Source organism: Heterodontus francisci, chromosome 40 (assembly GCF_036365525.1).
Source record: "Heterodontus francisci isolate sHetFra1 chromosome 40, sHetFra1.hap1, whole genome shotgun sequence".
Classification (NCBI taxonomy): Eukaryota; Metazoa; Chordata; class Chondrichthyes; order Heterodontiformes; family Heterodontidae; genus Heterodontus; species Heterodontus francisci.
The window spans coordinates 4,559,671-4,585,380 of record NC_090410.1 but is presented as its reverse complement, the minus strand read 5'-3'; the positions used below and the strand labels follow the sequence as shown (position 1 = coordinate 4,585,380).

The 25,710-nt window shown below is 43.1% G+C and overlaps 1 protein-coding gene across 3 annotated transcripts in view; it reads right to left on the bottom strand.

Annotated features, from left to right (window-relative positions):
- The window catches only part of sae1 (SUMO1 activating enzyme subunit 1), a 103,530-nt gene extending 84,390 nt beyond the window's left edge, over nt 1–19,140 (bottom strand). The window contains exons 1-3 of one of the 3 annotated variants that reach the window (XM_068018848.1): nt 19,064–19,140; nt 13,114–13,225; nt 12,094–12,267 (exon numbers count right to left, since the gene is read on the bottom strand). In XM_068018848.1, the coding sequence (XP_067874949.1) occupies nt 12,094–12,267; nt 13,114–13,225; nt 19,064–19,068 (291 nt within the window). In that variant the 5' untranslated portion in view covers nt 19,069–19,140. Of the gene's footprint in view, nt 1–12,093; nt 12,268–13,113; nt 13,226–15,708; nt 15,896–18,714; nt 18,956–19,063 lie in introns of those variants that run through there. The other 2 variants (XM_068018849.1, XM_068018846.1) reach the window with 2 other exon arrangements.
- Between the last annotated feature and the right edge of the window lie 6,570 nt (nt 19,141–25,710).

Below are 25,710 nucleotides of genomic sequence, written 5' to 3'. Positions count from 1 at the left end.
TATTGCAAGGTGAGTTAATAAAGGTGTTCCACATAAAGTGGAAATTGTATCCAAAGTCTGTTTCATGCAATTGACACTCAGTACGGGGTCAGGACCTTAGAGGGAAGCAAGACCCCCTTTTTAAAGAGTCTTCCACCTACAACAGGCCCCAGACTTGGACAAGTCACATTCATGCCACCCAACTGCCAGAAATGGACAATGTCCAACAAGAGAAACTCAAACACCCTGCCCTGAACTTCAATGGCATCACCATCACCTCCACCATCAACATCCTGGGGGTCACCAATCAGCAGAAGCTTAACTAGACTCGCCAGATCAACACAGTGGCTACAGCAGCAGGGCAGAAGCTGGGTACCGTGTAAAAGGTAGCTTCCCTCTGGATAGCTCTCCAACATTTATAAAGTTCAAGTCAGGAGTGTGACGAGATACCAACCCACTACTGAATTCAATAAATATCCCCTTAACCACTAGCGCACAGTGGCTGGAGCATGAACTATCTACAGCATGCACTGGAACAACTCGCCAAGCTTAAGCCAACAGCACAGCCCAGGCCCCTGACCTCTACCATGGAGGAGGACAACAGCAAAATTGTGGAAATGTCATCATCTTCAGGTCTCGCACCATTCTGACTGCGACTTATATCACTACTTTTTCCTGGTCCCTGGGTTAAAATCCTCTACCCAACACCACTACCATAAGAACTGCAGTTTACGAAGACGCACCATCACAGGGTAATTTGGGATGGGCAATAAATGTCAGCAATGCCCAAACCCCAAGCACAAATTAAAGAGAGAGATCACTGGCCAGCAACCAGGAGTGGAACCACTACCCGTTTTCTCCCTTCTCGAATCTAGGCACTGAGCCTAAATCAGCTCAATTGAGCTAGCTCAGCAATTTGTGAGCTGCTGTGTTATTTTTGATCTGAATGAATGCACTGGCTCAGCAGCGTAAACCTGTTATTTTTCTTCTTTGATCCACTGAAATCTTATCTGCATGCTCCACAACTTGTGAGGTTATGGGACTGTGACCCTCCATTCACACTAAGACAATGCACCCAGACAGTTAATAATCCTGTCACTTAGTCGAGTATTTATGCCCAGCACCTCAGCTGTATTGTTCTTCAAGGAGAGATGCCTCCGTCTTGCAGTTCTTTCTCCTTTCCTCAAGCAAAAGCCCAGTGGATCGTTAGTAAATGGATTTCAAAGTTCCTGTTATGGGTACAAAAAATTTCCTGCCAGACAGAAACATGTGGAAGCAGACACAGTCATTTCAGGCAGTGGAATGCCACAATACAAGGACTGAAAACAGTAAATTATTTGATATATCCTTGGGAAAACAATTCTATGACCTGCATCCATTCTTCACAAGACCTGGGACTTGCTGACTTCAAGCTTGATCAAGTAAAAGCTTTCCACAGAGGTAGGGGGGGAAAAGAGAGGAGGGAGAGTGGGGGAGGGGGCAGAGAGAGGGAGAGAGAGTTTTCCCCCCTCTCTGGAGTGCTGATTAGCACAGGAACTTTCCCTTGCTGTCCAATACATTTCGTATTAATGGTACCTCTGAGTCTGAAGGAAGCCCCATTACAGGAGTCTGAGACAAGTCAGGAGTATTTCAGGCATTCTAACCAACATTAGTCCCTCACCAACACCAAACACAGATTAACTGGCTATTTTTCTCTCTGCTGTTGCGAGGTCTTACGCAAAATGGCTGCCATGCCAAGGAAGGGCAAAAAAAGCATGGTTCTGCTAATGGCAATTGCAATAACGAATGGATGTTGGGAGAGAACAGAATCGTGCTCAGCTGTGACACCCTTACAGTTAACATCATCAACATTTTTTTTCCTAGTCTGGACAGTTAGTCAGTTCTGGTACAGGATGTCAAGGCCTTCGAGTGCAGAAGAGATTTACTAGAATAGTACCAGGGATGAGGGACTTCAGTTATGTGGAGAGACTGGAGAAGCTGGGTTTGTGCTCCTCAGAGCAGAAGGGGTAGTAAACAAAGGACAAAGATTTAAGTTTATTGGCAAAAGAACCAGGTTTTTTTGGGGGTTTTTTTTTTTTTTATACACACAGCGAGTTATTGTGATCTACAATTCGCTGCCTGAAAGGGCGCTGGAAGCAGATTCAGTAGTAACTTTCAAAACGGAATTAAATACTTAAAGAGGAAATATTTGTAGGGCTATGGGAAAGAGTTGGGAGGAGTGAGACTAGTTGGAAAGCTCTACCAAAGAATTGGCACAGGCACGATGGGTTGCATCATGCTAGGATCCGAGGTGGGACTGTACCCAACCATTAGGCTGTGGAAGGAGGGAAAAGAGAAGCCAAAGAAACTATTAGAACGTAGAACTTCCACCATAGTCTGCCGATCAGTTTGATACAGCTGGTTCGATGCCTCCCAATTCTAACCCCATCTGAAGAAAAAATGTTCATCTAGGAGAAAAATAAATGGCTTGGAACTTATTCTGGTTTTTAATAAATCATCAAGATGATCAACCCTCAAGATTAAAATCAGGAAATTTCAATTCATTGGAGGATCTTGCATACAAAATACATAAGCAAAATATCAAGCGTGTCCAGTGGTAAAAACTGGTTACACTAAACAAAGTTAGAAAGAATCACAGAATTTATAGACTTGTAGTCTTCAATTTCAAGGACCTCCCCTTACTAGGGCGTGCCAAGGATGATACCCCAACTTACCCCTCAGCCCAGTTCCCAAGCCTACTTACAAACCACATATCATCTCCTCCCCACTCCCGACCAATCTAGTTCCTGAGCTGGTGCAACTTCACGCCACTTTTTCCCAGTATTGTTAACTTTATAAAGTCTAAATAAACAGGAAACTGCAAGCTGTCCCTTTTCACAGTGTCTCCAAACTACAGATAGCTGTCGCTGACCTTTGTGGCCCCATCCTTTAAACGTGCAAAACACACTCAACATTCACCGATCCTTCAAAATGTGGAGCAGGTTAGCTCTGAAAGGACGCAGGAATCAGATTTCTTTCGGAGGAGACATTCCCCCTCCCTCCTCCCCAAAATCTCTCAGAAGCTGCATTGCTACTAATGCTCCTTTAGGTTGGCTTCTAGGAGACTGATAGTCTGAATGCCTTGACTTGTATCGTGACTAACCCATCCGACTCTTGTCCCCAGGGCAGAATTGCAGACCCAGGTTTTGATGGGTCTATAATTCTCCTACTGCAATATCAGAGCTGTGCTTAGCAGCATAAAGATCAAGAGACAGCACATGGACCATAGCTTCCTGCAACCGGAGTTAAACAACTTGCAGTTTTAAAGCACACTTGTAAATCACTTATTGAGCCTTGGGAGAGACAGGCAGAATATGCACAGAACAACCCTACTTTACTGCAAGGCTAATAGAAACCCAAATTTACACTGCTCCACTTGCCTTAACTACTGAAGTATCATTAAAATGCAGCTTTTACTGTCAAATAACTACCTGAATGACTCTCAGCAGACTAACAATGCAAAGCGATCACCACATTACACAATTGCACCTCTCAAAGGCAGATGTGAATAGACTAATTACATAACTGCAATGTTACAAAAAGCAACACAGGTCTAAGGATACAGACAGCACTCCTGTCAGAGCTTCTCGCTCGCATGTCTTTCTCAGACTTGTAGCTGCTCCATGTACCTTAGGCCCCCTATTTCAGGCTTGCCTGGCTACAATGTTTAGATTAGATTAGATTAGAGATACAGCACTGAAACAGGCCCTTCGGCCCACCGAGTCTGTGCCGAACATCAACCACCCATTTATACTAATCCTACACTAATCCCATATTCCTACCAAACATCCCCACCTGTCCCTATATTTCCCTACCACCTACCTATACTAGTGACAATTTATAATGGCCAATTTACCTATCAACCTGCAAGTCTTTTGGCTTGAGGTTAAGCCTTTTCCCCTACCCTCCCCTCGCTCTCCATTAATGGGCAGTGAGGAAATATTAAATAGAAAGCTGGGTTACCACAGACTCCACACTGCAATTGAAAGGCTACCTATAAAAATAGAGCAGTTAGTCCCTTGCATTATTTTTCACTTTTCTTTGGAGAAAAGTGACTTTAACCTCCCACATCAGGATACAATAGTAACTGTGGTAAGATCAGCTAGAACATCCTACGTGATGGGAAGGGCCAGTGAAGACAAGAACCTGTTGGGACATAGTTCCAGAGGCAGGCACTCTTACAGACACCTTACGGAACCAGTCGTCGTTTGTGTGCAAGTCTGGAATAAGTGTTAGCAATGCATCTCACCTCAGAGGGCATCACCAATGCCTTAGCCCAATGAATGAGCAGGAACGCTGGCTAATTTTCCCGCCCCTAACCCAGGGGATACTGAAGCACTCCTTATAGCTGACTCAGGACCAAAAAGTTGTCTTATAAAAGAGAAAAAGATCACAAAGCCGCTGTTTCAGACAGAATGTGTTTCAGGACTGTGAGCAATTACAAAGCAGCATTCTCATCAAGGTGATTAGATAATGTCAAGCCCCAAGAGTGAAACCATGCTTTAAGTAGTTAACTGAAACACAAGATTGTCGCCTTGAAATTGCTTGAGGTTTTTTTTAAAAAGAAAAAACCTCGTCATGTAATTTGATCAAAGGAATCAGTCACACATTGCTGATGATAACACACTGACTGCCAAACAATAATAAAACAGTAAACAGTCGCGTTACTGGATGTGCAGTTTTTACAAGCTTAGAGTGACTTTGGCACTGGCCATATAGCCAAGGTTCACAGGACAGGCCAGCGGTTTTGACACTCTGGGTTTAGACCCATGATCCATTAATAAAACATATGGCTGAAGAGATTAATGCATATAAAGACGTAATTACATATATTTAATCAAGAGCAGATTTAGTTTCATTTGTAAAATGAAAAGTTCGACTCTTAACGGCGCAATTTGACAATATTTCTCATTATCCAAAACATTCCAATGACAGAAGAGTAATGTTTATGGGTTGCAATGATATCACTTTGAGGTGTGCTGCGGTCTTGCAAAACGTGCAGGATTCTGGATCTAATACCATTTTGCAAACTCTGTACGGCTGCCATTAATGCACTGTGCCCCATATCGGCCCCGCAAGCCAATCTCCTAAATTCAATCAGAACCCTAATCATTTACAGCACAGAAGGAGACCATTCAATCTATTGCGAACATGTCATCTGCTTGCTGAAGCAATCCAAAACTATTCCCACTGCCCTACTCTCCCCACATAGCTATGTACTTTCCTCTTTCAAATGTTTATCTATTCTTCCCTCACAAAGGTGCAATGACCTCTGCTGCACACTAAAGAGGGCTGGAACAAATTGGTTTCTGCCTTCCACTTGAATTGATACCCATGAGTAGATATCAAGGTGACTTGAGACAACAAAAGATTAGTGCTCTTTGAAAGCTACAGAACATATATATAAAAAAAGCAACGTTTAAAGAGTTAACTTTAAAAAAAAATCTTGCTAATGAAAATTTGACAGTCTCCGATCACTTCTGGGACCAGATGGCTTGTTTCTCTTACTGCACTGTTTACACAATGGCCGGAAATCTCAAAAGAACACACAACGGGAAGGCTGCCAACATTCTGGAACCTGCAGCACTGTGAAATGCAAAACAACCCACAGTGCAAGTGTTTGCAGATCTTCAGCAGCAAAGCCAGGCCCTTAGAATTCACCATTACAATGAACTGAGGTACTTTAGTTAAAATAACAATGATAAAGTAATGAGGTTCTGCGGGGTTTAATAGCATATCTGAAATGGCAGTAGTTAACGCTGCCACTGATTCACAGAAATGCGCCATTCCCAGTGAACTCTCCTGTCTTGGTGACAAAATGCCAAAATGAATAATTATTGTGTTACATTATTTGATGCTTTCCTTCAAAAGCAGCAGAAACTGGTTGAGGCACAAGTACGATTAGAATTTAGCAGGAAGGCCAAGGAGATCTACAACTAATTTCTGATTCAGACGAAAACAAGACACATTCAATTGAGCATCATAAAGGTCATGCGTTAATTAAGTCTGTCTACTTAGATCAGCGGTAATGCTTTCTGAATCACTGTTTCTTAATACCAGCTGTTTAACAATTAGAAACGTCACTCACCTTCAACAATGTACATGTGACATTATGGCAAGCTTGAATGAGTCTAAATAGAGAGCACTTTATTTTTTACCATTCTTTCAGATTTCAGCAACTAAAAGACTTCTTTAATCTGCACATTATCAATTTCACAACCAATATGTTGACATCTCTATAAACACCATGCCCAAAACTCTGACGTGAGCACAGGTTTGCAATAGCAGAGAATCGCACTGCACTCAAACATCCCATAACTGGAATTTTCAGGAGTGCAGTCAGATTTTGCATTCTGCAATGTGCGGTAGGATGAAAGTTGCATCAACTATTTGGGTCATAAAATCCGACAAGAGCGTTAGACAAAAGAAACATGTGTTGCAGAGCAGACCACCGAAAACAAGACCCAGGGCACAGAGTGAAAGTGTCTGAGTTCCATCGATCACTGCTAATCCAACTAGCATGCATGTTTATAGCAGACTGCTCAGTATCACAGGTTATTAAAAAAATTATGTGATTGTGCCCCATTTAGAATCTGTAACCCAATTACTGAAACTTAGATGCAATGAAAAGTGTGCTATATACGCCTTTAATGGAATATTACTATAAGTTGGATTTATCCTTCAACTGAATGCCTCAATGTGACCAGAAAAGTGTGACCTGCTAATGGCCAATACCTCTGTGCTTTACGTAGACTTTCACAAACCTATCCACAGACTCAAATATGATTCAAGAATGGAATTAGAGAGGGTGCAGAAAAGATTCACGAGAATGATTCCAGGGATGAGGAACTTCAGTTATGAAGACAGATTGGAGAAGTTGGGACTGTTTTCCTTGGAGAAGAGAAGGCTGAGAGGAGATTTGATAGAGGTATTCAAAATCATGAGGGGTCTGGACAGAGTAGATAAGGATAAACTGTTCCCACTCATGAAAGGATCAAGAACGAGAGGGCACAGATTTAAAGGAATTGGTAAAAGAAGCTAAAGGAACACGAGGAAAAATGTTTTCACACAGCGAGTGGTTACGGTCTGGAATACACTGCCAGAGAGCCTGGTGCAGGCAGGTTCAATCGAGGCATTCAAAAGGGAATTAGACATTTATATGAAAAGGAAGAATGTGCAGGGTTACGGGGAGAAGGCGGGGGAGTGGCATTAGGTGAACTGCTCATTCGGAGAGCTGGTGCAGATACAATAAGCCGAATGGCCTCTTTCTGCGCTGTAACAATTGTGATTCTGTGATTAATTTAAAATTTATTTCTATGAAATAAATCAGACAGAAACACACACGTTACATCCCAGCATGAGCGTTTACAATCTACACTAATGATTTGTACTAGATAACAACAGCAATCTAAAGGTCCAGTGTTGTGTGCAAGTCACCTGTAGTACACAATTTCTACCATTTAATGTCACTAGATCGTCATGATGCAATTTCACCATCTAGTGGCAGGACTCGAGCCCTCCATTAACAGCTCGACAGCAGTAAAAATCCATTCAGGGTACGACACCATGTAAACAATGCCGGCACCAAGCAGACTTAATGTTTTGCTACTATACACTTAACAAACATGCTTCATGATTGAGAGATATGCATTTTGTGCGATGAATTCCTCACGCAGATCAATCAACCTGGTCTAATCCAGTTCAAACTGCTCAAGACCCAAGTTGAGAGGGGTAAAACTAGTATACTGACATGTAATTTTCAGAATGCATGAAAATTTCACACTGAAAGGCAAGGCTTGAATTTAAAATCCCTCTCATCACATCAAAAATCACTTTACACAACAGTGAATGAAATAAAAACAAACTGCAAATAATATAAAAGCAAGTCAGCCAGAACCTGTACAGATGAAACAGTTACGAATTGGACACCTGAAATGTGATTCAGCTAGTTCTGACAAAGGGCTATAAATCCCAAGTGTCACCGACCTGTCTTTATTCTTTACAGATACATCCAACCATTAGATTTTCAGCTTGCCTTTCACATAACTTGCATTTATACAATGCCTTCAACATAGGCTCTGCACAGGAGTGAAGAAAGAAAATTTGATATCCAGTCATAATTTTTTTTTCTTATTCTTTTCTTGGGATGTGGACATCACTGGCAAGGCCAGCATTTGTTGCCCATTCCTAATTACCCTCAACAACTGAGTGGCTTTCTGGGCCATTTCAGAGGGAAGTTAAAAGTCAATCATATTGCTGTGGGTCTGGAGTCACATTGGCCAGATCAGATAAGGATGGCAAATTTCTTTTCCTAAAAGAACATTAGTGAACAAGATAGGTTTTTTTTTAAAAAAAAACAAATTGATGATGGTTTCATGGCACCATTACTGAGACTAGTTTTCAATTCCAAATTTGTTTTGTTAATTAATTGAATTTAAATTCCACCAGCTGCCCCATGGTGGGATGTGAGTCCTTGTCCCTGGGACATTAGCCTGGGCCTATGGATTGCTAGTTCAGTGACATTATCACCATGCTACCACCTCCCTCCTAAGGAGAGATCAGAGCAGGCAGCCAAAAGCTTGGCCAGAGGTAGGTTTTAAGGAGTCTTAAAAGGAGGAAGAGGAAGATAGAAAGGGAGGGCGAGGGTGCGACAGAGCAAGCAGGCACGACAGATATAAGGGAGGGAGGGAGGGAATTCCAGAGCTTAGTTTATGCAAGACTGAGATTAATGCATTTTGAGCACCCATCTGCTTTTGCTCCACATCTCCTAATATCTCTGGCTATCAAAAATCTCATTTAAAATTTACAATTGATCTAGCATCGACTGCCATTTGTGAAAGAGTTTCAAACTTCTATCACCTTTTGTGTGAAGTGTTTCCTAATTTTTAGGCTATGTTTCCACTCTTAGACTCCCCAATCAGAGGAAATAGTTTCTCTATATCTACCTTACAAGTTCCCATTAACATCTTGAAAATTTTGATCAAATTATCCCTTAACCTTCTAACTTCCAGGGAATACAATCCATGATCTCAATAAGTGCCTGAACAGGTTTGAGGGGCTGAATAGCCTCCTCTTGTTCCTGCATACCCCTCATCCTATTGTTACAACCAGGTGAGGAAGGGGTCTCAGGCTCCCCTTTCGTCCCTTCTCTGGTTTGACCTCTGGTTTTAAACAGGGTTTATTCTTTTAACACAGTGATTTAACTTATCAACTCAGTAAGCACTTGCTCCTGTTACTCTAATATATACTTGCAAATGAAGCAGACAAATTTACTTGAGTTTAAACAAAAAAGATGCAAGTTTATTAACCTGATCACTCTAAACCGGTTAAAATTACTAAAATACGCAATGCATCCATGCTCGCGTTCACACAAGAGGCACACACACAAAAACACAAACAAATAGATTACAGAGGAAAAATGGGGTTGGGAGGTTGAAGTAGAGTCCTTAATAAAAATGTAATTTAAATACTGAGGCTCAGTGTCTTTAGTTGACGTTAAAGTCTTGAAGTCCTCACTGGGCCACATGTACAATTCAGGCTTGCTTCTCTGGTTCCGGAAGACCGAAGAGAGACTTTATCCGTCCTCTTTGTTGCTGGCTGTGAGGATATGCAGAATTGAGGTTTAGCTGCAGCCGAGGCATCCCTGGGACTTTGCTGGAGAGGGAGGGAGAGAGATGTTCCTTCCTTTGAGTTCAGTTACTGTCTTTGAGGCACAATTCACAAACTCAGAGTTTTAGAGGCAGTCATGTCATGTGACTACCTCTGTTTGAAACAGCACCTTCTAGAATGACACACAAGACTGCTCAGACTTACTTGTTGGGGGGGGGGGGGGGGGGGGTTGGCTTTTTTTCCAAAGCCAATGGGTGTCCATGGCTTTTGATGATCAACATTGACAAAACCATTCTAGGTAATTTAGTCAGAGAGAGTACCCTATTGTTGTAGCTAGACTGGGTAATCACCTCGGTCTCCAGTTGACCTTTGGCTTTTCATGTGCAAATTCATGCGTGGCCATCTTTAGCTGCTCCGTTCTGCCTTTTAAAAGTTATTTGTAATAATGTCCAGTGTTGGCATGTGGGGTTTCCATTACACTATTCCAGCCACAGCCAGCAGGTTAAAAAAAATTTGACTTTGCAGAGTCTTGCATGAGAGCATAGGAAAGAGCAGTGTTATTTCAGAGACATATTGCTCCAAATAAAGAAACCATCTGACAGACAAGTACTTCAAGCACACCAGATACTCAAAATCACCTGGGTTCCTCATGCTGGTGTGCTAAACCTCACAGGCAGTACACAAGATACGAACATTGGGAATAATCATTCAGCACTTTTCATTTGCAACACTATTACAGTTTTGCATGCTATACGGAAGAAAAACACACAGGAGCAACTAAAGAGCGACAAAACACAGAGTACATATACTGGTCTTCACATGATTAAATCCAATTATTTTCTTCTATGCACACATGATTGCTCAGCTGGTTAATGGAGTCATACGGATCAGAACGGTTCCAATCTTTACTCCCTAGTCCATGCTGAATTTGTTGATGTCGTTGAGAGCTGTAGTCAAGCTCTACAACTGGCCTCAGAGCTCCTGGCCTAGAATGGTACAGCACAGCAGTCGACTCTCTTGGAAAGAGCTATTCAGTTAGTCCCATTTCCTCTGCTCTAGGTAGGAGGAAGTCAGCTAGTTTCCTCCCACCAGCACCCCCGCTGCCACCACCAGTCCTAACTGTCACACAGTGTTACGCCAATGTGTTTTGTTGAATGACAATTTTCTTTGGTCCACTGACTGGAGATCTGAATTAATTTTTTTTTGAACCAATTTAATAACATTTAAAAAAGGATGACTGTTGGCCGCTTAAGATGATTACCAAGTTGCAACACTGTGTCCTCCAGTGCAAAGGACTGTGAGGAGGAAGATTAAATTTCTGCAAGAACCAAGAGCCAGGAGGTTTAAAGGAACTACCTGTTCTTTCAGCAAGCAAAGAAATACTGCTAGCTGCTGTATGAATGACTGACTGACTGTGACAAGCCCCTCCCCATCTGTGGTTTTAAACTGGTGTTTTCTCTGCAGCAGAGGAGAAGCAACTGGACTCTGACATGTGCAGACCCTAAGTGGGGTCCCTCTCTCTATTTCAGTTTGAAAGCTTTCAAATCCTGCTTGTTGACTGACCACCTACAATCAGAAACCCTGTTGGAGGAAATCATCCGCATCGCTATCTACATGAGGTCCACCGAACCAGTCATCTATCTCTTCAAACTAAAAGCCTCAAGACCACTGAATTCAGCTAGAAGCCAGCTGAATCACCAAACACTACAGACTGTATACATTTATTTTTTTATGGCCTCTAACTCAACCAATCTACTTTTCCCTTCTCTGTAACCTATTTGTGTGTGTGTAAACCTCTAGTGTATGTGTGTGAGTGAAAGTTGGCATGTTGATTATTTTAATAGTTCAGTTTAGGTACAATAAAGTTAAACCCTTACTATGTTAACTCAAAAAACCTGTCCGATTGGTTCTTGTTATGATCATAGCAAGTAAGTAATCAAACACCTACTGAATTGGCCAGTACATCCACTTTAAGAATTAAACCTGTTATGGTCAAACAAGGAGAGGGAAAAGAGGGAAGCCCTTCAACCCCTCCTCACTTGACCGTAACAGTCATACCTGCAGGATGAATACATGTGACCATCCAGTGAGGACCAGGCACAATGTTCCTGCAGATAAATTTCATGCCACCACTCGCCAGGAGGTTTGTACATGGAGTAAAGTTAGTTGGGTAAGTCAAGAGAGTGGGGCCTGCATCAGGCAGCTCTATTCTAACAAAATCTTAATGGGTTCAGGAAAGAAGGGTTAAAGGATAAGTTCTGAAGCAGAGAAGGGAAGTTGAAATTACCTCTTTTAAAGGTATACAATGCCAAGATGGTACTAAATCTGGGATGCCTGTTGGCTTTGCAGCTAATGTTCCAACCATATACGCAAACTGCTTTACAAGGTAGAATTAAAGAATTCAACAAGAGGACAGATGGAGGAAAAATGGCCCTCACACACACAAGAGATTAAAAGGATACTCACTGCATCATACTGGGCGAAAAACTCCTGCGACTTGTCTTTGATATTCTCAGTGACGACCTTCACTTCTACCATTGGGTTTAGGTTCTGTGCGCGCTCCAGAGACGCTTCAGCTCGATTTCTTCCCAAAGAGCCGTTGGGAATGAGGAACTGAGATCTTGCATCCTCTGGCGTAGCCTTACGTCGCGTCCAGGTTTAATGAAAAAAAAATTTTTTTTTAAAGAGTCAGAATTGCAAGAATTCATTAAACTCAAGTAAACTGTATTGGACGATTGTACGTTTTTATTCTGGGCTTAATGTTTGGTGAGCGGGGCTGCTGAAATGCACTTGAACCTATCACCATGTTTCAGAGTCTGAGCCAAACTACTCGGAAATCTACACTTAACACAAGAACAGGAGTACAATAGCAAAATACTGCAGATGCTGGAAAATGTGAAATAAAAGCACAAAATGCTGCAAATGCTCAGTACATCTGGCAGCATCTGTGGCGAGAGAAACAGATTTAATGTTTCAGGTCTGTAACCTTTCATCAGAACTTTCATTGATTCAGCACCAATTGCTGTTAGAGCTGCAGGAAACCCTCCTACCCATTATATTCGAGCCCTCTAGTTACAAAGGCTAACACTGTTATAACTTTTGTGCACAAAGATGTTGTTTTCTGGCTGTTAAAATCTGTTTCTAATAGTAAAACTTGCAAGAGTGACCCACTATGTTAAAGGTGCTATATAAATGCAAATTGTTGTTGGAATTATTACGAACAAAAACAAATCAGAACTAAAGCTACACATTATAAGTACGTAACCGAATTGTTGAGAAATACTCAATGTTACTGCAAACTTCCGCAGCAGTAAGAGTCCAGGGAAGCTGGAATCAAGTTATTAAACCCTGCTCAAAGAATTAATTTGGGAATTAAGAGTGCAGTCAAAAAATAAAATGTTTTAAAATCAGTGTCTTCTACTAGACAAGAAACTAAAAAACCAAAAGAGCACCAAACATTAACCCCTCAGAAGGTCACTGTAATACCTGCTGGTGATCCAGTAGAGTTAGTGCTTTGACACCTGCCAGAGTAAGATTTTTGGCCACTTCAGCTCCTAGACCCTTCATCCCTACCAGCAGCACACGGGAGCCACGCAACCTGCAAAACATCAACAGTTCATTCACTACTTATAGGAGCACCAGCTGCAACAGCACAAGAACAAAGTATCTCTCATATCAACAGTGAAGATCCTTTTCATACATCACCTCATTTCTGTGCTTGTTCATCAGATCCATCAAAATGCTTACACCACACCATACCATACTGTGTACTGTTCTGGTCTCTGGTAGAAGATATTGAGGCACTGGAGAAGGTGCTAGAATGATACCAGAACTGAGAATTTACAGCTAACTTTTTTTGAAATTAATTTGTGGGATGTGGGCGTCGCTGGCTAGGCGAGCATTTATTGCCCATCCCTAATTGCCCTTGAACTGAGAGGCTTGCTCAGCCATTTCAGAGCATTAAAAAAAAAAGTCAACCACATTGCTGGGGGTCTGCAGTCACATGTAAGGACGGCAGATTTTCACTATGTTAAGGAAATAAAGGACATTAGTGAACCAGATGGGTTTTTACAACAATGGGCATTGGTTGCACAGTCACCATTAGACCAGCTTTTTTTTTTTTAAATTCCCAGTTAGCTGAATTCAAATTTCACCATCTGCATTGGTGGGATCTGAACCCATATCCCCAGAGCAGTAGCCTGAGTCTCCAAGTTACTAGTCCAGTGACATTACCACTAAACCACCACCTCCCTTCAGGAAAGATTGAACAGATTGAGCTCTCCTTTTCACTCGAAAAGCAAAGGAATGACCCAAGAGAGGTCTTTAAAATTATGAGAGTGTTTGATAGGGTATATGTACAGAAGATGTTTCCACTTGCAGGTGCGATCAGAACTAGGGGTCATAAATACAAGATAGTCACTAACATACCCAATAGGGAATTCAGGAGAAACTACCCAGAGAGTGGCGAGAATGTGGAACTCACTACCACAAGGAGTAGTTGAGGCAAACAGCATCGATGCAGTTAAGGGGAAGCTAGAAAACCATGAGTGTGAAAGGAATAGAAAGTTCATATAAGGGGAGATGAAGAGGGATGCAAGGAAACTCATAGCTCATCCTGGCAAGCTTTTCTAACTCTGGATGAAACAACACCCTCTTTACTTTAATAAAAGCAAAATACTGCGGATGCTGGAAATCTGAAATAAAAACAAGAAATGCTGGAACCACTCAGCAGGTCTGGCAGCATCTGTGAAAAAAGCAGAGTTAACGTTTCGGGTCAGTGACCCTTCTTCGGAACCCTCTTTACTTTACTTTTTACTCCTAACTTCTTAACTCTAAACAATAAGCAGTCAAATATACTGAAATCAGAAATAAAAACACTAAGTGCGAGATACGTAGCAGATTAAAACGGAGCAAATCACAGGATAAACTTCACCAGATTCATGTAATCTGCTCTAAAATATTACCCTAGTTGCAAATTGCATTATCATTAAATTATAGAAAGATACAGCACAGCAGGCCATTCGCTCATTGTGCCTGTGCCAGCTCTGTGAAAGAGCTAACCATTTAATCCCACTCCTCTTTCCCCATAGCCGTGCAAATTTTACCCCTTCAAGTATTTATCCAATTCCCTTGAGAAAGTTACTATTGAATCTGCTTCCACTGCCCGTTCAGGCTGTACATTCCAGATCACAACAACTCACTGCGTAAAAAATGCTTTTGCTCGTTTTTAACCCAATGGTAGCAGATTCACCTTCAAGTCAACAGGTTGCAGGTCAAGCCCCATTCAAGAGACTTGAACACGAGATCGAGGCTGATATCCCAACTGTACAATACTACTGCATTATCAGAGGTACCATTTTGCAGATGAGACATTTAACCCGGGCCCTATCTTCCCTCTCAGGTGTGCATAAAAGATCCCACACCACTATTTCAAAGAAGGGGAGGAGAGTTTATAAATTATAAACAAAGGCCTGGGGGATTTATAATGGAAAAAAGTTGGTGGGGGTGTGTGCATGCGTGTGCACACATACATGATCTTTAACAAGAAAGACTTGCATTTTTACTGTGCCAGTCACATCCTCAGGATGTCCTTAAGCATTTTATAGCCAATGTAGTACTTTTGACATATAGGGAAAGGAGAAAGCCATCTTGCACACAGCAAGATCCCACAAACATGTGCTTAGGAAGGGATAATGTTATTTTGTTCAAAAAAACTGCTGAGAAACAATATTATTCGATTATGGAAAGGGGGTGCAGGCAAAATAAAACATCCCTGTGCCCCTCCCTTTAATTTCAATATATAAATTGGCCAAAAAGGTCCCTGAGCCTGCCCCTTTAATTTCAAAACAAACTGGCAACTTAATAAAAAATCCTTGTGCCCACCCTTTAATGTAATATATGAATCGTCAAACTAACAAACAGCTCCCCTGCCCACCCCTTTAATTTCAATAAATAAATCGGCAAACTAACAAACGCTCCCTGTGCCTGCCCCTTTAATTGCCTCAGGCCATCAGCAGAGTACGCGGCCTGTCCGGTATTGCCTGAGTTACACGAACCAGCCCCCCCCCGGTCTGAAGTTACCGTTTCTGAGCCTCCAGCCCCCACAGCCGGATCTGCCGATCATACTGGGCCGCCTCCTCCTCACTGATCACCGCTTCTTCCTTCTCCACCATGACGCCGGCCGCCCGCTCCTCCCTGGTTTGAATCCGCGCACTCCGCCGGTGACGTCGGCAGAACCTGCGCTCACGACGTGATGACGTCACGCCAGGGGCGGGGACCGGTCATGTGCTTCCTTAGGCCACGTGACGTTGGAGGCCAGCCAGGCCCTGATGACGTAGCTTTCTCAGCATACCTCAGTTTAACAGAAGAAAAACATTGAACTCATTTTAAATGTTGATCAAATAGGGTAACCAACTCCCTGAGAGGGAGCTGGAAGCAGATTCAATAGGAGTTTCCAAAAGCAAATTGGATAAATACCTGAAAAGGGTCATTTCCAGGATTTTGGGGAATGAGTGGCAGAGTGAGTGTTGGATAATCCCAAACTTTCTCCTTTCATCCATATTATTCCCAATCGTGGCAACCCGACAACTTTCCAAAGAGCTGGCACTGGCACGACGGGCCGAATGGCCTCCTGTGCTGTATCACTCTAGTTGGATGTATTCCCAGAGGCTTGATCAAATGACATATTAAATATTTTCCCCTTGTCAAAAATGTGCAGTTGCAAAGAAAGCCCTGAGACATAGGTTTTTTAAATTGTGGTTTGCCCTGAACACTTCCATCACAGGGGGCTCTGAGGCTTATGGTCTGTCCACAGGAGCCCACATCAGGACAAAACTCAACTGCTGCTTGAAGACCAAAAAATTCAGTGAAAGACGCCCTACAATCTGAAAGTTTCCCTTTTTTTTCACTGACCTATGTATCCTCCCTGTCCAGCAACACCTCAGATTTAAAATTCTCATCCTTGTGATTAAATTTCTCTATGGCTCTCACCCCTCCCTCTGTAAGCTCCTCCAGCCCTGTAACCCTCCAAGATCTCCACATTCCTCCAGTCCTGACCTCTCGTGCATCCTAGATATCCATTGTTGTCTTCAGGCCCTAAGCTCTGGAATTCTCTCCCGAAACCTTTCTGCCTCCCCACCTCTCCTTCTTTAAGAGGTACCTCTGACAGTGCAGCATTCCCTGAGAACTGCATTGAAGTTGCAGCCTGGATGATGTGCTCAATCTCCAGAATGGAGCTGAAACCCATAACCTTCTGACTGAGAGGCTGAAGTGCTGCACCAGAGCCACGGCTGACACTTGCATTTGTACAGTGATAATCAGCAGTAAACTGTCATTTGCTTGCATAATTTTTCCCTTGTGAATTAAAATATTTTAAATGTACATTCAGGAGCCAACTTAACTAGAGTTATATTTTGATTTTATGCCATAAGTAAACCTGGGCAGATTGTTCAATGTTCCACACCTGCACTGAATGTCAACACTTGGGTTTCGATGAAGAAAGGATGTCAGCAGCAAGCAGTATTGTAAAAGGGCCATTAACTGGATGATCCAGATAGATTTCAACACAGTTAAATGTGAAGTCATCCATTCTAGACCTTAAAAAGATAGCCAGTTTGCACACAGCAAGCTCCCATAAAAAGTAATGTGATAACGGCCAGATAATCTGTTTTTGTGATGTTGATTGATGGATTGGCCAGGACACTTGGGAAACTTGAAATAAAAACAGAAAGTGCTGGAAATACTCAGCAGTTCTGTCAGCATCTGTGGAGAGAGAACATAAGAACATAAGAAATAGGAGCAGGAGTAGGCCATTCGGCTGATCTGTTCCAGGCCTCAACTCCTCTTCCGGGCCTGCTCCGCATAACCCTCAACTCTCCGAGATTTCAAAAATCTATCTACCTCCTCCTTAAATACATTTAGTGACCTAGTCTCCACAACTCTCTGAGGTAGAGAATTCCAGAGATTCAGCACCTTCTGAGAGAAGAAATTCCTTCGCATCTCAGTTTTAAATGTGTGCTCCCTTATTCTGTAACTATGTCCCCTAATTCGAGATTCCCCACCAGTGGAAACATATTCTCAACATCTACCCTGTCAAAGCCCCCTTAGAATCTTATATGATTCTATAAGATCACCTCTCATTCTTCTAAACTCCAATAAATAAAGGCCTAACCTGTTTAGCCGTTCTTGATAAGACAACCCCTTCATCCCAGGAATCAGCCTAGTGAACCTTTTCTGAACTGCCTCCAATGCTAGTATATCCTTCTTTAAATACGGGAACCAAAACTGTACACAGTACTCCAGGTGTGGCCTCACCAATAAGAAGCAGAGTTAATGTTTCAGGTCTGTCACCTTTCATCCAAACTTGGGAAACTCCCCTGTTCTTCTTCAAAATAGCACCATGGGATCTTTTACATCCACCCGAGCAAGAAGATGGGGCCTCGGTTTAACATCTCAGCCAAAAGGCAGCACCTGTAACAGTGCAGCACTCCCTCAGGATTGCACTGGGAGTATCAGCCTAAATTTTTGTGCTCAAACCCTGAAGTGGAACTTGAACGCAGAACCTTATGACTTAGCGATAAGAGTGCTACCCAATGAGCCACAACTGGCAAGAGGAGATGGAGTAAAACTTTAACCATTGTGGAGTCTAGGACAAGGGGACAGAACCTTAAAATCTGGCCAATTCAGGGGAGAAGTTAGGAAACATTTCTTCACATGAAGGGTAGTAGAAGTGTGGAACTCTCTCCCACAAAAAGCAGTAGATGCTGAAGGTCAATTAATCATTTTAAATCTCGAACCGATAGCCTTTTGTTAGCCAAGGGTTTTAAGGAATATGGAGCCAAGGCAGATGGATGGAGTTAGGATACACATCCTAACAATGAGCCACGATCTCATTGAATGGCAGAACAGCCTCAAGGGGCTGAATGGCCTCCTATTTCTTCGTGCTTCTTCTGATCAATGCAGGTGGAAAGTAAATGCGAGTGATAATATTCATCTGTGCTCCAGTAGAGGGCCACACACACCACCATAAGTAACAGGAAGATTAACTCGACTATAATTTCTGCAACAAACCCAAAGTCCAACAGCTACCTTGATTACACTTCCTCACACTCCCCTTCCTGTCAGGATTGTATTCCATCCTTCCAGTTTCTCCATCACATCTGTTCTGATGATGCAACCTGCCATAGCAGTGCTTCCAATATGTCTTCATTTTCCCTCAACTGAGGATTCCCTCACCCATGGTTGACAGAGCTCTCGATTGTGACCGTTCCAGTTTCTGCATTTCCTGCTCTCACCCACTTCCCTCCCCTCTCAGCATTCTGAAGGGACCATTCCCTCTGCGATACCCTGGTACCCTCCTCAATCACCCCAATACCCCCTTCCTTTCCCACAACAACTTCCTATTCAAGCACAGGAGATGCAACACCTGCCCTTTCACCTCATCGCTTCTCACCATCCAGGGCCCAAAATAGTTCTTCCAGGTGAAACAGCAGTTTGCTTATCTCTTTGGCCTCCTTGTCTCGAGAGACAATGGGTAAGCGCCTGGAGGTGGTCTGTGGTTTGTGGAGCAGTGCCTGAAGTGGCTATAAAGGCCAATTCCAGAGTGACAGACTCTTCCACAGGCACTGCGGATAAAATTGGTTGTCGGGGCTGTTACACAGTTGGTTCTCTCCTTGCGCTTCTGTCTTTTTTCCTGCCAACAGCTAAGTCTCTTCGACTCGCCACTCTTTAGCCCCGCCTTTATGGTTGTCCGCCAGCTCTGGCGATCACTGGCAACTGACGCCCACGACTTGTGGTCAATGTCACAGGACTTGATGTTGCATTTGCAGACGTCCTTAAAGCGGAGACGTGGACGGCCGGTGGGTCTGATACCAGAGACAAGCTCGCTGTACCATGTGTCCTTGGGGATCCTGCCATCTTCCATGCGGCTCACATGGCCAAGCCATCTCAAGCGCCGCTGGCTCGGTAGGGTGTATATGCTGGCAATGTTGGCTGCCTTGAGGACTTCTGCGTTGGAGATACGGTCCTGCCACCTGATGCCAAGGACTCTCGTGAGGCAGCGAAGATGGAATGAGTTGAGACGTCGCTCTTGGCTGACATACGTTGTCATACGATGACATACGTTGATTTGCTTGTACTTCTTTCAATTTAGTATACTGCGTGTCGTCTGCTCTACATTAGGGAGACCAAATGCTAATTGGGTGACCATTTTGCAGAACACCTCCATGCCGCCCGTAAGTGTGACCCTGAGTTTCCAGTCGTCTGTCTATTAATTCGCTGCCTCACTCCCACTCCATCCTCAGCATCCTATCCCGTTCCAATGAAGCGAAATGTAAGCACGAGGAACAGCATTTCATCTTCAGATTGGGCACTTTACAACCTTCTGGACTCAAAACGAAGTTCAACAATTTCAGATCGTAACCACTGCTCCCATTTTTCAGATAGAAGCTATTGGTGATGAATCTCCGCTTCCCATTCTCACCTCCTCTAGTCCCATGTTTTGTTTTACTTCTCTCATCACCACTCCCTTTTCCCTTGTGCCATCATCCCTTTTGTTATTTAATCTCTACTGCCTTCCACCCTATCACAGACCTTCCCTTTTATTCTTTCCTCCCCTCTCCCCTGCCTCTGTACTTGCTTAAAACCTGTTACATCTCTAACTTTGTCCAGTTCCGATGAAAGGTCATTGAGCTGAAACATTAACTCTGTTTCTCGCTCCACAGATTCTGCCTGACCTGCTGAGTGTGGCATCTTCAGGAATTGAAGATTAACCTGCCGGACACAGCTGTGAGTAAAACCTGGGGTGAAAAATCACAGGTGTTTTAAACAAAATTGTGTGTTTTTCATTTTCTTTGAACATTTTCATTTGTTAGTGCCTGCATTTTCCTGCTGCCAGTTGCGGTGAAGGTGTTGCCCAGAGGCCAATTGAGTCACTCTTTGACGTGTTGGATTGATGCCGAAGGAGCTGGTGGAAAATCCCAGTTCAAACCTCTTAAAGCAATATAGAACATAGAACATAGAACATTACAGCACAGTACAGGCCCTTCGGCCCTCGATGTTGCGCCAACCTGTGAAACCATCTGACCTACACTACTCCATTTTCATCCATATGTCTATCCAATGACCACTTAAATGCCCTTAAAGTTGGCGAGTCTACTACTGTTGCAGGCAGGGCGTTCCACGCCCCTACTACTCTCTGAGTAAAGAAACTACCTCTGACATCTGTCCTATATCTATCACCCCTCAACTTAAAGCTATGTCCCCTCGTGTTTGCTATCACCATCCGAGGAAAAAGACTCTCACTATCCACCCTATCTAACCCTCTGATTATCTTATATGTCTCTATTAAGTCACCTCTCCTCCTCCTTCTCTCCAACGAAAACAACCTCAAGTCCCTCAGCCTTTCCTCGTAAGACCTTCCCTCCATACCAGGCAACATCCTAGTAAATCTCCTCTGCACCATTTCCAAAGCTTCCACATCCTTCCTATAATGCAGTGACCAGAACTGCACGCAATACTCCAGGTGCGGCTGCACCAGAGTTTTGTACAGCTGCAGCATGACCTCGTGGCTCCGAAACTCGATCCCCCTACTAATAAAAGCTAACACACCATATGCCTTCTTAACAGCCCTATTAACCTGGGTGGCAACTTTCAGGCAATGATTGATTGTGGAATGTCTAAGATGACAGCTGCCCAGTTTAACCTTGAGAGACTGTGAGAATAGATTTGCATCAGAGAGAGAGAGGGTTGGAAAGTTACTGAGAAGTTTGGTTTTGCCAACAGCCAGAGCACAAAGAAAAGTCTGCAGGCAGTGAGAAGAAAGATGTTGTCAGACAAACGCTTCAGTGACCCTGCTTCTTGGGAGTTATACAGACTCTCTGATTGGGTTAGCTGTTTATCCAATAATTGGTAGAAGCAATGGAACATTGCTGATTTTGCCAATCCCTTGATTTATAGTTGCTACTGCTTTTCACTTTGGGTTTGAAATGAGAAGCTGTAGATATTAGAGTGAAAGACTACAATATGGGTCAAATCCTACAATATTGCAACATAGAGCTTTATTTAGAGCTGTGATGATGTAAGTAATCCGTCTTTCAGATGAGACGTTAAACCAAGGCCCCGTCTGCCCTCTCAGGCGCATGTAAAAATCCCATGACCCTAATCTGAAGAACAGGGGAGTTCTCCCCAGTGTCCTGACCAATATTTGTCCCCTCAACCAACATCACAAAAAAAAAATCTGATAATCCAGTATTTCAATATTGTGGTTTGTGGGATCTTGCTGTGCCCAAATTGGCTGCGGCTTTTTCTACATTACAACAGTGACTAGACTTCAAAAGTCCTTTATTGCCTGCAAAGTGCTTTGGAACATCCTGAGGTCGTGAAAGGCGCTATATAAATGTAAGTCAAAGAGCAAGAGCTTCTACAGGTATGTATAAAGAAAGAGAGTAGCTAAAGTGAGTGTGGGACCCTTGGAGGATGCGACAAGAGAATTGATAACGGGGAACAGGGAAATGGCACGTAATTTAAACCAATATTTTGCATCAGTCTTCACGGTGGAGCATACTTTAAACATCCCCACAGATATCAGATAAGCAAGGAGCTAATGGGAGGAAAGATCTTGTAACAATCTCTATCACGAGGGACAAAGTATTTGACAAACTAATGGGACTAAAGGCAGACAAGTCACCAAGATCTGATGGCCTACATCCAAGGGATTTAAAGGAAGTGGTTGCAGAGATAGTGGAGGCATTGGTCAAAATATTCCAGAACTCATTGGATTCCGAGAGGGTCCCAGCGGATTGGAAAACCGCTAATGTGACACCCCTGTTCAAGAAGGGAGGGAGACAAAAAGCAGGAAACTATAGGCCAGTTAGCTTAACATCTGTCATTGGCTAGAGTCCATTATTAAGTAAGAAATAGCAGGACATTTAGAAAAGCTTAACGCAATCAAACAGAGTCAACATGGTTTTGTGAAAGGGAAATCATGTCTGACAAATTTGCTAGAGTTCTTTGAGGATATAACAAGCAGAGTTGATAAAGGGGAACAGGTGGATGTAGCGTATTGGGTTTTCCAGAAGGCATTGGATAAAGTGCCACATAAAAGATTATTGCACAAGATAGGATCTCACTGTATTGGGGGTAATGTATTAGCATGGATTGAGGATTGGTTAACACACAGAAGACAGAGAATTGGGATTAATGGGTGTTTTTCAGGTTGGAAAGACGTAACTAGTGTAGTGTCACAAGGATCAGTCCTGGGGCCTCAATTATTTACTATCTATATTAATGACTTGGAGGAGGGGGCAGAGTGTAATATATCCAAATTTGCTGACGATACAAAAATAGGTGGGAGGGCATGTTGTGATGAGGACAGAAGGAATCTGCAAGGGGATATAGATAGGTTGAGTGAGTGGGAAAAAACTTGGCAGATGGAGTTTAATATAGGAAAGTGTGAGGTCATGCACTTTGGTAGGAAGAATCAAAAGGCAGACTGTTATTTAAACGGAGAGAGACTCCAAAAAGGTGCAGCACAGAGAGCTCTGGGTGTTCCTGTGCATGAAACACAAAAAGTTAGCATGCAGGTGCAGCAAGTAATTAAGAAGGCAAATGGAACTTTGGCCTTTATTGCTAGGGGGTTGGAGTTTAAAAATAGGGAAGTCTTGTTACAACTGTACAGGGTGTTGGTGAGGCCACACCTGGAGTACTGCATAGTTTTGGTCCCTGTATTTAAGAAAGGATATACTGGCATTGGAGACAGTTCAAAAGAGATTCACTAGGCTGATTCCTGAGATGAAGGGGTTGACTTATCAAGAATGGCTAAACAGGTTAGGCCTTTATTCATTAGAGTTTAGAAGATTGAGGGGTGATCTTATTGAAATGTACAAGATTCTGAGGGGGCTTGACAGGGTAGATGTGGAGAATATGTTTCCACTAGTGGGGGAATCTCAAACTAGGGGACATAGTTACAGAATAAGGGGGCACACATTTAAAACTGAGATGCAAAGGAATTTCTTCTCTCAGAGGGTAGTGAGTGTCTGGAATTCTCTACCCCAGAGAGTTGCAGAGGCTAGATCACTGAAAGTATTTAAAGAGGAGGTAGATAGATTTTTGAAAGATCAGGAAGTTGAGGGCTTTGAGGAGCTGGCACGAAAGAGGAGTTGAGGTCCGGGGCAGACCAGCCATGATCTTATTGAATGGCAGGGCAGGCTTGAGGGGCCGAATGGCCTACTCCTGCTCCTATTTCTTATGTTCTTATAAAATACTTCAAACAAAGAATATTTTACAAAATGGAGAGCAGAACGCCGAGCACTGTCGGTCCTCAGTAATAAGACTATCTGCTTCTGATTGACTAAATTGGTTCTAAGAATTCAAGTTCCCAGTAGTAAATAGTTTTCACCCTACTCAATAATCAGATTGATTGGTTACTTTAACCTATCAACTAATAGGGCTACAAGCTTTGGCTTGTGAAATGCTGGTATGAGGAAACAGGGGGCTGATTAAATCAGGAAACTGCTGAGTGCTTTCATGAGCTCAAGGTCCATTAATCCAGCACGAAACACACTGGGGCAGTTGTTAGGAGAGGGATTTTCACATTTCCTGACATTTCAACTAAGTTCTTTCTTAGAACAATTTACTTATTACCATCATTGATGTGGGCAGATTTAACCCTTCGTAAATCCTTTCCCAGAAATTCTGACAGAATTGTTGTGATTATATCACAGGTAAAGCTGGACATTTAAGAAATAGCTGGATGCTATAATGGGAAGGTCATAAGAGTGGAAAGAACAAATCAAATGGGGAAACCGGTTCATCTTCAACACATTGTCTTGGGATCTTGTAAATACACACATGACACATGGACACACACACAGAAAAAAGACAGACAGGTAAACCCAACTAGTTCATCAAATTATCTGTGTTACACTGAGGCAATGTGACATCATTGAATGAGGCATCATTCCCCACCCACCCCTAATCTACTGTCTTAAAGAAAATTCTGCCATCAACAGAGATTTCCTCCAATTAAATATCAGGAAGACCAACACTGTCTTCACTCCCCATAACAAACTCCATTCCCTAGCCACCAACACCATCCATCTCCCTGACAACTGCCTGAGGCTGAATCTGACTGGTTGCAACCTTCTTGTCAAATCTGACCCACAGCTGAAGTTGAATTTCTGACCACATATTTGCATCATCAGTAAGACTGCCTAATCCCACCTGTGTAGCACTACCCGTCTCCACTTCTGCCTCAGCCCATCTGCTGTTGAAACATTCATTCATGCCTTTGTTACCTCCAGTTTTGACAGTCGACACAGTGGTTAGCACCGCAGCCTCACAACTCCAGCGACCCGGGTTCGATTCCGGGTACTGCCTGTGTGGAGTTTGTAAGTTCTCCCTGTGTCTGCGTGGGTTTTCTCCGGGTGCTCTGGTTTCCTCCCACAGCCAAAAGACTTGCAGGTTGGCAGGTAAATTGGCCATTATAAATTGCCCCTAGTATAGGTAGGTGGTAGGGAAATATAGGGACAGGTGGGGATGTGGTAGGAATATGGGATTAGTATAAATGGGTGGTTGATGGGGTCAGCACTGACTCGGTGGGCCGAAGGGCCTGTTTCAGTGCTGTATCTCTAAATAAATAAATAAATAAATATTCCAATGCTTTCCTAGCTGGCCTCCCATATTCAACCCGTCATAAACTTGAGGCCATACAAAACTCTGCTGCCTGTGTCCTAAGTCGCACCAAGTTTCACTCACCCATCACCCCTGTGCTCACAGTTAAGCAGTACCTCAATTTTAAAACTTTCATTTTTTCCCCCCAAGTATCTCCATGGCCTGCCCCTCACTGTCTCTGTAGCCTCCTCCACCCCTAAAACCCGAGGTTGTTTTCTCTTTTATGGGATGTGAGCATTGCTGGCAAGGCCAGCATTTGTTGCCCATCACTAATTGTCCTTGAGAAGGTGGTGATGATCTCTGCGTTTCTTCAATTCTGGCCTCTTGCGAATCCCTGATTTTAATTGTTCCACCAATGGCGGCAGTACCTTCAGCTGCCTGGGCCCTCAGCTCTAGAATTCCCTCCCTCAACCA